This window comes from Anguilla anguilla, chromosome 7, assembly GCF_013347855.1.
Source record: "Anguilla anguilla isolate fAngAng1 chromosome 7, fAngAng1.pri, whole genome shotgun sequence".
NCBI lineage: Eukaryota > Metazoa > Chordata > Actinopteri > Anguilliformes > Anguillidae > Anguilla > Anguilla anguilla.
This window is the reverse complement of record NC_049207.1, coordinates 51002774-51018752: the sequence shown is the minus strand read 5'-3', so window position 1 is coordinate 51018752 and position 15979 is coordinate 51002774. Positions and strand designations below refer to the sequence as shown.

The following is a 15979-nucleotide window of genomic DNA, read 5'->3' as shown; positions in this document are numbered from 1 at the left end:
GCAATTAACTCTTCAAGTTTGCATGAAGCAATATTGTGGGTAGCATTGTTTTATTAATATGTATCGTGGGTTGAGGCTGCTTTGTGGAAAAGCCTGCAGTTGACTGACAGACCTGAAATCCGGTTAACTGTGGGTCCGTCTTTGTATTTGTAAACGGATTCTTAAGAACATGAGAACAGATTTCAGACCATGGCATGCGACTACTCACTGGCCAAGTACACAATAAAATTCCCAGCGATATCTTTAAATGAGTCCAAGAGGGATAAAATGTACACTCTGTGAGAGTTGTACTATATCAGAGTGGAATGTACTCTTTATCAAAGTGAAATGTACTCTCTCAGAGTGAATATAACGCTGCCTGCTTTACTGGTGCATGTTCTTGCAGGGCGCTGCCTCTGAAGATGGCCGTTTGAAGCGTGGAGATCAGATCATCGCCGTGAACGCGCAGAGCTTGGAGGGCGTCACCCACGAAGAGGCGGTGGGGATACTGAAGAGGACCAAAGGAAGCGTCACTCTCACTGTGCTCTCTTAAACGTGCACTCCCTGCTGGTCTCACTCTCATAAACGTGCAATCCCTGCTGGTCTCACTCTCATAAACGTGCAATCCCTGCTGGTCTCACTCTCATAAAAGTGCACTCCCTGTTGATCTCTCTCACTGTGCTCTCTTAAACGTGCACTTCCTGCTGGTCTCACTCAGCGGGCTCTCTTAAATGTGCACTTCCTGCTGGTCTCACACAGTGTACTCTCATAGACGTGCACTTCCTGCTGGTCTCACTTTCACAAACGTGCACTTCCTGCTGGTCTTACTCTCATAAACGTGCACTCCCTGCTGGTCTTACTCTCATAAACGTGCACTCCCTGCTGGTCTCCTGCACACACAAACACATTTTTTTTTCCCTCGTAGCCATGATCTATGTATTTCCATTCCACTGATTCCCTGTTACTCTAATAACGGAACTGCTGGTTTTCCACCCTCCCTTTACCTGGGAGTCAGGTGTGAAGACCATCTGGCCAATCAGTAGCACTAATTGTTCGGGTAATTATCCGGGTGGAAAGAAAACCAGGGCCGGATTTAGATTTTGATTTGAGTATACCGGTGCTGAAGTATGCACCTACTGTGAGTAGGCCTTAGCGTTCTGGAGGCCGATCACTGAACACGTAATAGAACACGGTGGAACTACTGAGGCCATTCCGTTAAACTTCCTCTACTCCGGGATCAAATGATGTTCTGTCTTTTTTCCATTTTCAGACGCACTGTCTGAATACTGTTCTAGCGGAGGGTGTCCTGTATAAAGAGGGCACGGATACAGGTGTCTCCTGTTGGGGAAACTGCTGTTTCAATCATTATGGGTTTTTTTCATATCAGATTCAAAGGCACACTTAGTCCTATCCTTCAAACCTTTAAACTTTATTTCACCTGGAAGGCCTATCGAGATGAGGAATCTCTTCTCGCGAGGGAAGGCGTGGGGCGTACAAGATTGAAATACCAATCAACTTAGTATCTGAGCAGAGTTTGGAAGAATGAAAGCGGAGCCCAACCCTTTATTGTCTGAGATTAGAGTGAAGTGTGCAGCTGTTACCGCGGGGACTGCCTTAGGGGTGACCAGCTGATCACACAAAATGAGGACACGATGAGCGAGTCGCAGATAAGACACTGCAATCAATCACCGAGCTGACAGGCGAGCAGCATCCGTCAGACTGATCAGCACAGGCTAGTCCTGTTGCTTTGGAGGCTTGAGCGTGAACAATGACTGTAAATCACTCATATACACTGCTGTGAATGCACCCATTATGCTTTAATGGGCTTGCCCTCTTTTAAATCCTTTTTTAAGCTAGATAGTGATACAGATCCTTTTTATATAATACCAGTAGTGTGGATGGAAGAGGAACTGCTAGAAGATGAAGTGGAAGATGAAGAACTATTTTTCATAAACATAAACTTGTGCAGACGAGGGGATGAATTGAGTCATGGGAGGGTAATGCTCTCAGGGAACGTTGGGGGGGGGGGGGGGGGGGGGGGGGGTAACAGGCCTTGTTGAAGCTAGAGCTGCTAATTTAGGTAACATCTCATATGTGTCCTATTCTTTTTACAGTATAATACAAGTATTACTGAGTTTGCCTCCATAATTCTGACAAATGTATATGAATCTATACATTTTAGTGAAATAGGGTATGCGTAATGTTCTTTATTGTTTGAACACAGTTATTGCGAGAACCACTCCATCCTGTGGTATTTTTGTTTAAATTCACCGGAAAAATGTTAAGCACACACGATTAGTTACACAAATGTATTGACCACCAGTTCTGTTGCATTAAACAGTGTTATGTTCTTACACAGAATAAATTAAAGTGACCTTCAGAATTCCTTCCTTCACTTTATGACTCAGTTCTGCTGTTTCAGTTTTTACCATGTATTTTTTCAGCTGCTACGATATACTGGAAATTGATTCATCCAACCAGTAATGATTTTTTATTATTATTAGTGTCAGTGATGTGCAATACTATAATAGTTCCTAAAGATTTTCATGAAAATGTGTCAGTGTATGACACAGATATACAATTTGAATATCCTCTTAATGAAATTCGCTTCTGAAATACAGGAGCAGATCACCGTGCATCAAAACCACTGTCGTATGAAGGAGTGAAAGTAGCAGAACGACTTCCATCTTCAAGTGTCACGTGTCCTCAGATCGAGGAAGGGTCGTAAAGTCACGGAGATGGAAAGCACGGTCTTGCTTAATGACTTTCGGCACTGTTGACTGTTGTAAAGTGGCAGGGGGAGATGGGGGATTTATCTTGGATAAGAGGCCAGCTGTCACTATATATAATTTTTTTTCCACTGCTGCAGCTGTTTCCAGCCAGTCACAGCCCTCATGCAAGGTTATGTTGCCAAAGCCTTTCTTTAAGAAGGTTTACATAAAACAGTATAGAACCCAATTAGCACTGCATGTCAACCGAACCAGTTCCTCTGAGCGTGGGAGTGTTTACGTTCACGAGCATACCTTTCTTCTCCCTGCTTTATAAATAATTGTTCTGCGTGACAGAGATAATTGTACAGCGGAAGTGATTAGATTTGTGTGAGATACTCTAATGATGTAATGCCCTCAGTTTGTTTTTTTGCGAGGAAGTGGAAGCTACTGATGTAAATCTTAAATTCAGCTGACAGCTTCTGATCTGTGAAAAGACTGAAGGATTAAAATAACCCGTTTTCTTTGTAATTGGCTAGGGAATTAATTACCTGATGTTTAAACGTTTGGACTCGGAGGGCCAAAACCATACCTGCACTCGAAGTGCATTTCCCATGTAATTCAACATTGAAAGAGTGGGACTTGCACAGGGCTGGATTTGGCCCAGAAATTATGAAGTGGATGCACACGGATGCCTTGTCTGCACTGGCATTAGATGTGCAAAGATGTAGTTATTATTTGATATTGTTTTTGACATAGGCCTGGGATTATGTGTGTGTTTTTTTTTGTGCACTGAGAAGATGTCCAGTATGGAGATCTACTCCATGAAAAATACAATGTGCAGTCATTTTACTATGCCACTTAGTCTGTTTTGAAAGGTTAAACATAAAAGGGCTGAGAACTCCATGGATACACAGGACTGAATCTCCACAGTCCCTGAAAGCTAAATTGACTGCCTGATAATTGGAATTTTATTGCATTGCTAGGATACCAAATTAGTGTGTTCCAATGTATTTAACTGCATAATTACACACACTCCAGAGTAAAGTTGTCCTCAGTTTAAATTGCCTGTGTTAACATAACATTGCTAACCTATTACCTAATACACAGCAGCCAGGACTGTTTGAAATAAATGCAGGAAATGTGAAACCATTGTATTTCTGTTAGTTGCTAAACCCTTTTCAACTATAGAATAAGCAAAGATATTGCACACTTGAAGAAAAATGCATCAACTGGTCCGAACAAGACAGTGCATGTCATTCTTTTTATGTAATCTTGAATATAGGTTAAAGTTTGATGTGTACACTGTTCGAACACCAGTTGTGCTCTGTCGTTCCTTTAAATGCTCGTTCAATAATGTTCTCCACATCGAGAAACATATTTCATGCTTTTTGAATGAAATATTGACCAGATAATAACTTTAGCAAACAAAACTCCTTATAACCATCTCTGATGGATCAAGGTCAGCCACGTGTAAGCGTAGAGGTTAAACTCCACAGAAGACACAGTTCACACATTCTGAAAAGGATACAGTATTTAAGCTAATCTAATTAATGGGACTGTATATTAATTGAATGAGTTTCATAATAAGCAACTAAAGGCAAACTGATGTGACGATGTGTAGCCAATTGCAGCAACGTAAGCCACAGCATGTGGCACGGAACAATGACACCATTGTGTTCAGCGCTGATTCGCTATCCGGTTTGGAATGCTATGCTTCCAGATCAGACTGATTAGCTCACCAGCACTGCCCTGCAGGTACACCCAGGAAGGCAACCCACTAAACTTAACGCACGTGTAATGCAGCAGGTGTTCCACACCAAATTAAACTTTTAAACAAATTTCAGGACATAGCCTGACTTTCACAGAGGCATGGAAGTTATCCAACATCATGTATCATCTTGATGCATGGTTGCCTATAAGGAGTTTTGTATCGTTTTAATCATTAGACAAAATAAATGATATGTGTTAGTTGCATTATTCACTTCCTGTTGAGGGAAATGGAGGTGTACACTCTCAGTTTGAACTTCATTGTCTTCTAGGGTGAAAATGGTGAAATATGTAGCATGTAATTTCATTTTGAGATCAAACAATTAAAGCAGCTTTATTAACCAAGTAAAAATAAATCAGACAGGAAGTGTTCATTTTGATTAACTGTTTTTCAGCTGAAAATGAAAGAGCAAAACTATTCAACCATGATGAGTCATAACTGCAATTAGCTTTTGCCATAAATTAAATGTATGAAAATAAATGTAAATGTATGACACATGCATTGGGTATTCAAATGCATTGGGGGTAAAACACAAAATAATAATATATTATAATATATTATTATTACCATTTATTTACCGGTTATTGGGAACATATTCACTTAAGTTCAAAAACTCATGTACTGTCCAATACACTATAATGTACACAATGACTCATGCAAAGCTTAGCAACACAAATGGATAAGCACCGGCCTAAATGTCACTTCCAGAATGCACATATTCACTCGCACGTCATTTCTGTGTGTGCAGCATGAATATCTATGCACAGATCAGCTGCAAAAGAATGGGCTTTTGTTGAAAACTAGTGCATCAGGTTACAAAGCATTTTGGTTTGTAAAGATAACAGGATAAGGTTGGAGTGTGCGTTAAAGATAATACATCTTTTTCTGTATTTTTTGTGTTCTCCAAATGACAATTGAACATTCACAAAGATGTTAAAAGGGAAAGTGTGGGTATTATATATTTGGTCCATGTTGCTTAGTTCTGCGTAGTTTATTTATTCATTTGTAAACGTGGGGGGAAAGCTGGATTAGTATTGTTGTGATCACACCCGTTTTGCAGAATGACATCACCAGGAAAAGCATTGCATCCTGGTATTCTGCCTCACCAACCCAGTCTGTAGGCGATGAGGTAATGTCACTGCACTGTGGAGCAAGAGACCAGGGTTCGGTTCCCACATCCTGCAAGGCAGTTCTCCCCCTGATCGAGATTTCCTTGGTAGCCACCATAGCAATGAAAACATGGTCCTCAAAACTGCATTCATCTCCAAAACAGGTTTAGCTGAAACACTGAATGGTTGAATGTTGTCAGACTCAGATCTGATACAATGGCATCCAACAAAAACATTTGACACCCTGAATTAAGACAAGCAGTTAATTGTTCACTGCAGTTATTTGTTTTTGTTAGAATACATGATTCTATGCGATGTGTACATGATATTTTCAGAAAAGTTAGCAGAAGTACCACAATGAATGAAACATTTTTACAAAGGTCCTACCCAACATTAAATTAATTTATAGTAGACAATGAAAAGGCAAGCCTATACTGTGAAATAGCATATGAATAATTCTGTGATTGATAAAATCTACAATCATCAAATTCTTAGAAGGCAGTAGATTTGAATAATGCAGGCACTGTAAAAAATAATGCAGCCATAAGCTTTTGGGAAATGTTGAATAATGTATCACATACATTTTTGCCTACAAAGGCACACTGGCTGCTGGCCCACGTGGTCAGTGGTATGCCCGTTGTACTCTTATTATGGTGGAGTCAGTGGAAACATTGAGGTGGACGTCATCGCTCACAAACTGCTTCACAATCGAGCATTCAGCAGTGTGTGGTGCATGTATTTATCTAGACTCAAGTGACTTTAAAAAAAGATTATCAGAAAGAATATCCAATAGAAATGTCTTTTTACAAAACACACACACTCACACATTCACATGCACGCACACACACACGTGCACACACACACACACACACACACACAAGCACAGAAAATTGCTCTGTCTCCGATCTGTTAAAAATGTGGATTGGGGACCATGAATTACTACAGTGTCTTCAACAAAGCAGCTTGTGACCAGAGAAGACAGAGACTTGGCTGTCTTTAATATGAATGGCCTCTAAGGTGCTGTGGAATGTGGTATGACCTGTCTTTTAATTTAAAATTCACTTAAAGCCTTGTGTATTACCCCAAAGAAAGAATATCTGAGCAGCAGGGTGTAATGGCAGGCATTTGTGCTTTCAAAGGTGTTCAAAGAGCTTTTGTAATGGGGTTGTTGAATTATTTTGCTACATTTTTTATTTACCTTGCAAATTTTGTGAAGCTACTGAATGTAAATTCCCTGTTCCATGCTGTCTAATGGACAGTATAGCATTGTGTGTGTGTGTGTGTGTGTGTGTGTGTGTGTGCATGTGCGTTACATTAGAATATTAGACCCAGCATTTTTGCGAAACTATGAGTTTACAAAAATGATAGGTGTCAAGGTGGCATTTAAATGAATAAATGCAAATGATTAATTAAATCGTTACCGATTCCAGTATGCGGGGGCTTGATCAGTGTATGCTAGACAAATTTCCCAGCAGTTTGGGAACGCCTGTCTGGGTGGCTGTTTTGTGAATTTCGGCAGCAATCATAGCTGAGTTTGTGACCTTCCAAGGGAACCGTAGCTTGATTAGCATCAACTTTCATCTGACTGCTTAGAGAACGCCCCAAGCATGCAAACAGGTAGTTATGGCTTGCCCGCTATTCACAAAGTCTCCCGTACATATACAGACGGTATGTTCTTTGGAAAGAATAGCTGAGGCTATAAATGTCAACAGAAATAATAATAATCATTGCGCATCTGCCAAATAACATGCTGATCTGGCGCTTCTCAGAAACGGGACGGTAAATTGAGATAACGGTAAAGTCTGGAGCTCACGGATATTCAGCTTTTATTGCGAACAGACTGCGAACACATTAACGTTTCGACACACGTCGTGTCTCCGTCAGAGTGAATGTTATGCTGCAATGGTGCCTCGCAGGTTAAAGAAACACCATATATCATTGCATTACTCTCCCGCATCTGGCCCGGATCCTCGAATGTGTGTAGTACAGTTTTGCCCCGAAAGAACTGAGGAAAAGCCACACTAAATTCCATGCTAAAACAAAGTGTTTACATCAGGGGTGTCTAATCTTATCTGAAAGGTGCCTGGTTTTTTCATTTAGTCCAGCACTAAGACACCTGATTCTACTTATCAAGGTGTTGAACTATAGCCTCTTATATATGAGCTTCCTATGGGATTTAGGCTAAACAGTAGTGTTGGGTGTGTTGTACAAAATAATTGGAGTGTGTCTTTGTCTGTCTGTGTCCTTTAATGTGTGCTGCAATAAAAAACGCTGATCACAAAATTAAGGTGTTGAAATCGAAGATCGCGATTAGTTATTTAATTGAATCAGGCTGTCTTTTTTTTCTTTTTGTTTTTTTCTTCTGCCAACTCCTTAAAAATGGATATCTGGATATTAATGCAAACTCATTCAACACTTTCTTGCAAGTCTTGAGGATATGGATTTACTATGCTGCCTGTCCAGATATAATTGGATTTTTCACAGAACACGAACATACAATCAGAGCATGTGTATTTCCTCCGTGAGAAAATAACATATTCCATATTTCACACAGATATGAATGGTGCACGCATTTGCACCCAGCACAAATTTGTAGCACGCAAACCCTTTTTCACACATACAGTGTGATGGACAACTTTACTGCATGAAAATGATCTCTTCCACAAACTGTGAGATTTTAAATGAGACTTGTCATCCTCCATTTTAAATAGGTTCCATTTCCTTTCTACCTGGTCAGAGTTATAATTACAGACGCTTTAATCTCCTTGTGTTTTCTCCTACAAAACTCCTTTATTTTTTCACTCAGTCGGGATAATTGCCCCGCCTGTGGCCACATCCTTATTTCAACAAAACGAATGCACAGAATTAGTTTTACTGTCAAAGGTAAGTACACTGTACATGGCATTCCTCCAGTGCTTTTCTTTTGCATTCGTCTAATAATACTTCTAAAGGCCACAGTGCTTAGTGTTGCCGTGCATAATAACTTAAAACGAAGCCAGCGATGACCTAATGCCTGCTCGCATTTCTCCCTGCCCGTGTTTACACAACGTAGCGCCGTACCTGATAAATTTGCTTATTAGACTTAGAACAACGCAAAGACGGCACCTTGTATGAGATGGACTGAGCAACTCAAAAGCATTTCTGAGAGTACAGTGGTCAAGAAGAAGTTAAAGAATTATCTCAGGAGAAAAAACAAAACAAAAAACAGATAGCAATACTCCCGCTAAGGCACAGATGTTAATTGCACCTCACAGGTCATATGAAGGCTAAGCAGGACTGCCAGGTAACTACAGGTTAACTTCGGGAACTTGTGGTGGAAGTGGATCAGGGCGCTGTTCAGCAAGCGTGCCCGGCAGTCCGTGTTCTGTTCAGAAAGGTGATTGGCTGTGATCCCAGACCCACATCCTGCCCTGCGTTATGAACACAAACGGAAGAAATCCTACACAGCGGCCGTGAAGTGTCTCCAATCATAGGCAGAGCGCTGTTACACAGTGCTAATATGGGATGACACAGGGTACTTTTGTACTGGATTATATCCCGGGGTCTATATATATATATACATATTATATACATATATGTATATATAGTATCTAACTACAGTACTGACATTTAAATAAATGGTGCTGTTCTGTGTAATCATATTTGAATTTCTTCTATATTGCTGCCAGCCACCAGGCCTAACAATCCAAATTGCTACATACTGCCCTGTCTGTCCCTCCCCTGGCTTTGTTTATTTTTGTCTTTTATTTTTAAATCTCTCATAGCATTAAGTTCTTCCATCATAATTTGTTACTTTAAAAAGCAATGCCCTGTCTTTTTTATTTGAAGTCGTAACCACATAGTTTACATTATTGAAGCACTGCATGCCACACACACACGCAAGCACGCATACACACACAAGCACATACACACATTCAAGCACGCACACACACACGCAAGCACGCATACACGTACACACACACGCAAGCATGCATATACACATAGACATACAAGCATGCACACACACACACAAACACACACAAACACACACATTATATATAATGTACTTATTGGAAATGTGTCAGATCTGTAGCACAAGATAAAGAGGAGCCAAGAACGAGCCAAGGGGATGACCGAGGAGGTACACACAATAAATGTGTGCGTGTGTGAGTGTTCTTTGGAGCTCAGACAACAGAGAAACGGTGCCAAAGTACATATGTATAACTATTCAAAGTACTAGTTTAAGAATACAGAAGACATTTGACCTACACACGCACCAAGCCAGCTAGATGTCTATACTTGTGTTACTGCTGTGAGCTGGCTAGCAATTTGGCAATCTAACAGTCCCCACTTCCGAATGTGAGGCAATTTATTTAAATTAGCACCTAAGTAAATCACTCCAATATCCGACAGCCAGCATCGTTAGATAACAGTACAGTGGGAAGCCAGTCGGCTGTGTTGCGTACATTCTAAAGAAAGCTCGTTATTGTAATGTACTGTGAGAAAAATACAAAAATTCTGTCAAATTTCTTCTGAATGATGGATGCATCCATGCGTCATTGCATCTGCTTTTCAGGCTATGTCAACACATCAGTGCTTTGAGAATTGCCACAAACCAGTGGCCCTCCGTAAACGAGACGGTTAAGAAATATGCGGGTTGCGTCCATGGAAACACCCACGAGTTCAAACTATGATACAGTGTTTGCTGCGCACAATTTATTAAACTAAGCAAACTGGATTCTTATCAAAGTGAAGTATTTTCATGTCATGTGATTCCTGGCCCATGCACTCCACCCAAAAGGCCTTTGTGTAAGCCTCCTTGCGCCTGTCCTTCTGGGTTAATTTACGATCGCGCGACATTTTTTTTTTCCCTCGACCACGTTTCTTTAAACAAGTGCCCGAGAGTTCAAAGGGAAATGGCACGGAGGGAAACCAAACGTGAAAGGCACTACGCGGTTTCCCTGCTGTCTTAGAGGAAATACCACCGCGAGCAGTGAGTCACTGAGAACACAGAATACTTTTCCTGTTTGTCGTAGGAGGGCGAACACATACCCTGGCAGTGACTGGGAGAGTTTTTTCCTGTGTCAACATCGTGAAGAAAAAATACACACAATGCACTGTACAATGAAACACTTTGTGGAAGTAAAAACATCTGCTCCACTGTTATCCAACGCTTGTGCAAAATAATCACCACATGCGATAAAGCACCTGTCAATGGGCTCCACCAAGGATTCTGGGCCCCATGAAAATATCTCAAATTGGGCCCCACCACCCCAGAAATTCTATGATGTAATATTTTTTGAGGGCCCCTTGGAATCGTCCTAACCCCTGCCCCTCCGGGGAGTTAAAATGGGTGCATGCTTGATACAAAGGTGCACTCAGCCAAAATTGAACCACAGCTTAACGTGGCACCGCATACAAATGTGTGTATGCTCATTCAGAAACTTCAAATGGAAGACAGATGGAAGAGGAGGACTTAGAAGTGTCTTTCGTTTATTTAGCACAGCAAAAAAGAAAATAAAGAGAAGGTGGAATGTTCTTCCGCTAAACCAGACAAGGAGTTTTCCCACAAGGCACTGTGGCTACCCATGTGATATTTCAGACCAACTGCAGGCGTTCTCCACTTTGACGTTGGTGTGTGAACATCTAAACTAGTTAGGCCAGGAGGGACATGCACACTACGGTGGCCAAAGTCAATTCGGAGTTTTGTTTTCACCGCAAACACGCCATTTTACGCCATTTAGTTTGTACAATCTAGCCGGAGTTTGTTTTTCTGCAGCAATATATGCCCAACTTTAGGAGGCTGTGCCTGTACTGAATGCCACTGGTTCTCTCAATGCATCTGCTGAGACTGAAAAACTATTGGAGGAGAGTTTGCTAATGAAAGCATAAAGCAATTTATCAAGTGTGGTCATAACTGCTGAATAGATAATTGTGTTTTTTATACTGTGTGAAAACAGCGGTTAACTGTGGTTCAGCATAGAATCATTGTCTCGGCTACTGTAATCGCACACACACACACACACACACACACACCTCTGGGTGCGCACACTTTGGTTCCATACAGCGCAGAAGCCTTTTCACTGCTCCATACCTGGCGTCTGATTCAATCTAGTTTACAGCAGTGTTTTGGAGCTGAAGACGCACATTTTTAATTACAATATTCTGTTGTTCTGAAAAAAAAAACAGGCTATGGCTTGCACTGCTCATCAAAGTAGGCCACTCAACGTTCTTTATAGATGTGTCAACATTTGCACTAGTAATGATATATTATATAGCCTAACCAATATTGATTTTTATTTTTTTTGGAGAACATGTTAGTTGTTTTGGAAAAGAAAATATAAATTAATGTAGCATCACTGAGCTAATATAATTGCCTAAAATTCATTTATGGTTCAAATTTACCAGGCATTGAAATAAGTTGTAAACTGTCTTTCATCATGAAATCTTAAAACAGTATACCCTATTTAATGTAAATTATAAATGCTAAGGTTCACAGACATGGCTCACAGACTGCCATCTGAATCTACTAACTGGTCATTTAGTGCCATGAATATTGCCAAAATATGTGGTCATGTGTTTCTCACCTGGTAATTACAAGTTAATGGTTAATGTAGATACTCACAAAAGAGAATGTGGGTTTAACCCTTTAAGGTGTAAGTCACAAATATGTGATTATAATGTTCTTAACTGAACATTCCATGCTGATGTAACAAACACTACTGGTAATTGAAGGCAATAGAGTTCTAGAACACTGTCTTGAAATTTTGAGAAGGAAAAAAAAAACCTACGCTTCAAAGGGGTAGATTTACAGATGATACAGACTGTTCCATTTTCAGTATTACCACTGAGTTACAGGTTCCACAGGCATTACATCACCACACAGGAGGAATGAGGTGATAAGACCGCACGTCCTGGTTTTTACACTCGCACTTTGCACTGATGACATGGGACTCTGAACAGGAACTTTTTTTTCTGAACTGACATGTGAGCGAAACCTGATGACCAAGATCCTGTATAGCAGGGGTGTCCAATCTTATCTGAAAAGGGATGGTGTGGGTGCAGGTTTCTGTTTAAGGCCAGCACCAAGACAACTCGTTCTGCTTATCAAGGACTTGCAGAATGAATACGCTGAATGAATTAGTTGAATCAGGTGTTGTAGTTCTGGGCTAAAAAAAAATAACCTGCACCCACATCGGCCCTTTTCAGATAAGATTAAAATAACCGGAGAAAATAGTTTTGCCCTACTGCATGTCCTATTGCGGTGGAAATTATTGCCATGTACAGTAGTCTTTTAATGATTACTATTTCACATTATAAGCATCTGAATACATACACCCAGGAATGATCCCCCCTGCAGATACGCAAGTTGAAAGATATAAAACTATCGCGAAGGCTGGACCTCTCTGTTTTAATCGGTAAGTTAATAGGTTAATTTATTGATAAAGTCTGTAAATCAGACTGGAGAAAAATTTCTGCTGTTGCAGGCTAATTTGGTTAAGAGCGCGATGGAAGAAGATTGCCAGAAAGAAGTGATTGAAGGCAACAGAAGAATTATTATTTGGGCATATTATTTGGTCCACTTTGCCTCACAGCAGCGAGTGTACTGGTTTTGACCTCATTCTGGCATGTCATTCATTCCACGATTATTTCCAGATATGAAAGATGGACATTCTGTACGGACGATTACCGGGTCGGTCTTTAATCGTCCCTTGATCTGCTGCCTTTGATGTGGTTTAATCATTGCATCCCCTAACCTTTCATTTTGCATTCATGAGTGAACACCTTGTTAGAGCGTTATCAGTGGAACACCGGCCCCAGCGATTGCTTCAGTGAGCAGGGGAACTGCGTGAGGTGTCGCATTGGAATTCAAGGACATTCCTTATCGCTTAGCTCTGCCACCTAAAGCCAAAGGAAGAACAGAACCGACCGATCTGCCTGGTGCCAGATGCTGAGGCCTTCTTGTTGCCACTGCTGCAGGAAACCAAATGGAGTATGAACATGAGCTAACGTTTCTTTTGTCTTCATGACATGCTTATAATTAAAAAAAAAATGTTATTTAACAAATATATTTGCGATTGAGATTGAGACTTCAGATTGTGTTGCATCATGGGTACTGTTTTACACAAAAGTGAAACACATTTGCTCATACTGGCTGATATACATAGTCACAGTCAGCACACTTGTGAATGTTGAAATTCTCCCACATTCCATGCATCAAACCATTTTGAAAATATTCCCTCAGAGAAGAAAATGTCATTAATTGTGTCAATTGCAAGGCATTAGCTTACATGATTAGTGTTAGTGTTTCCCAAATGTATGATTATAGGACATCCCCAAATATAAGACATAAACCTTTAAGCCAAACTCACCCATAACATTTTTAAGGTCTAATTACTAGCTATAAAAATTAGGTGCTCGAAATATTTGGGAAATAACATGGAAATTGGGATGACATGAAACTAACTAGCATATAAACACAAACAAATACAACCCTATTCCTTCCCTCCCCTGCTGTTAAGTAATTTTTAAGTCGCAAATTACGCTAATGGCTTCTGGTACACAGACTGTGTATTCTGAGTCTAAAGAGGATGTGCAAGCTTAGCCTTTCCAGTTCCTTGTAACACACAAAACTTGACCCGAGGGCATTCAGCAGAAGCACGTTCTAATTCCAGTCTTCTAGTGTGATTTCGGAAGAATGCGCCTGAAGGTTCCAAAGTGCTCGCAACCGAGCATCCATCAATCTTTCAACTATTTTAGTACTCGATGGCGGGCAAAGCTCCAGGTCTGGCAACAGCAGAATGTGTTTATGTTACATTCCAGAGAGTTTTGCTGACTGCGATTTGAATGAAACTGGGAGAGAAAATATTTTGCCGCTAATGTGTTTATCAGGCTTGTGCTTAACAACGGGGTGGTAAATGTGGTAATTTTTGTATATTCTGACAGTTTCATTTTAAATAAATACTCATTTCTGAATGTCATTTTCTTCCCATTTTGCAGTTTTATGAACATCTGTGAAATAACATGTCAATCTATGAAAGAAGATTTTCCTAACTGATGCATCTCACACAACTTTTCATGTATTCATATATACATAGAGTCTTTTCATTCTGGATCAATTCAGAATAGCTACTGAAAGTTGTTGAATCAGCGACCATACAGAGAGGATCAAGTGCCACTTGGATCACACCAGTACACATCAGAAAAGACAAAGAAAAGAAAAGTTATCCCAAAAGTTATTTCCCTAAAAGAGGACTGGGGGGAAACTGAGCTGGAATTTTTTGTAAATGTATTGGGAAGTACTCCTAAATGATATGAAACAAACCCTCCCATTCCTGATTGAACCATCAGCCATGTATGTTTTGGTAACAGGCTTTCGGCGTGAAATTTCAGGATGGGTGCAAGTGTAGTGTTATCTGTTTGCTGGTAATCTTTATTATGTCAAGAAGAGGGGTATTAATTCTCTCAGGGCTTGTCACTGTAACAAATACTGAAGTGGCATCGATCCTCATATATAATACCTGATAAGTAATAAGTAGTGGAAAAGTAGTAGTTATTTTTCTTCCATTCACTGAACACAGCAGAAAGCTGTGTGGTGTTTCTGAAGGCCCTCTCCGCCCTATAACTGCCATGGCCACCCCACAATGCATGTGGTTTGGGATACATGGATTCTTATTGCTTTGCCGTGTTCGTGAGTATTCTTTTGAATGTTTGAATACCCGCAAGAAGTACGGCAGTAGATCCCATTACAATAAGCAGCGCTTAAGTAACAGTTCTTCTTGTGTAGACATGTCAGAGTTGGCTGTGGTTTTAATGATACGTACAGTAATAGACAGAACCCAGTGTTACAAGTGAAAAGTATTAGAAAATATATATATTAGTGCCTCAGTTTTGCCACAGGGCATTTAATGCGAGCACAATAGCGTTTCGCATGACATCATCCTCTGAAACAGAAGCCTTTCCCCTATCAAGTGTCAAGTAATGACGAAGGACGGATCCACAGAGGACCACAATAACAGACCCCATCAGAAGAATTAAGCGCAAATTTCCATTTCTCAATACAATAAATAAATTAATAAATACAAGGTAATGAAATAAAAGCAGGCTCCCTTGCACTGTGTTCATTATTATGGTTCAGCGCACAGGGGAAAAGGTTAGCACGGTACGCTAGTCGCATGCTCCATGCAGGAGCTTCAAGAATGCAAGGCAAGCCCAGTTTGTCCCTGATGAGTAGGCCTTAACATCATATGCAGTCCAACGTCTGCGGTGGTTCATAGCAGGAACGTTAGCCGACGGCATTTTAGGCTACATTTCCTATACAGTATTTTTCCTATCCCACCATTTACATTTAGTTGATTCGAAGTGAAGTATAGCATCATATGCAAAGTAGCCTATTCCCTGTGAGATTAACGAGAAAGCAGTGTAGTAAGCCC

The 15979-nt window shown here is 40.5% G+C and overlaps 1 protein-coding gene across 11 annotated transcripts in view; it reads left to right on the top strand.

The window, feature by feature from the left end:
• LOC118232083 (multiple PDZ domain protein) overlaps positions 1-911 on the top strand; it is a 57104-nt gene extending 56193 nt beyond the window's left edge. For 10 of the 11 annotated variants that reach the window (XM_035426674.1, XM_035426669.1, XM_035426667.1 and 7 more), the window contains one exon: positions 386-911. In XM_035426674.1, coding sequence (XP_035282565.1) covers positions 386-532 — 147 coding nt within the window. In that variant the 3' untranslated portion in view covers positions 533-911. The remainder of the gene's footprint in view (positions 1-385) is intronic. The other variant, XM_035426665.1, reaches the window with a different exon arrangement.
• The last annotated feature ends 15068 nt before the right edge of the window (positions 912-15979 follow it).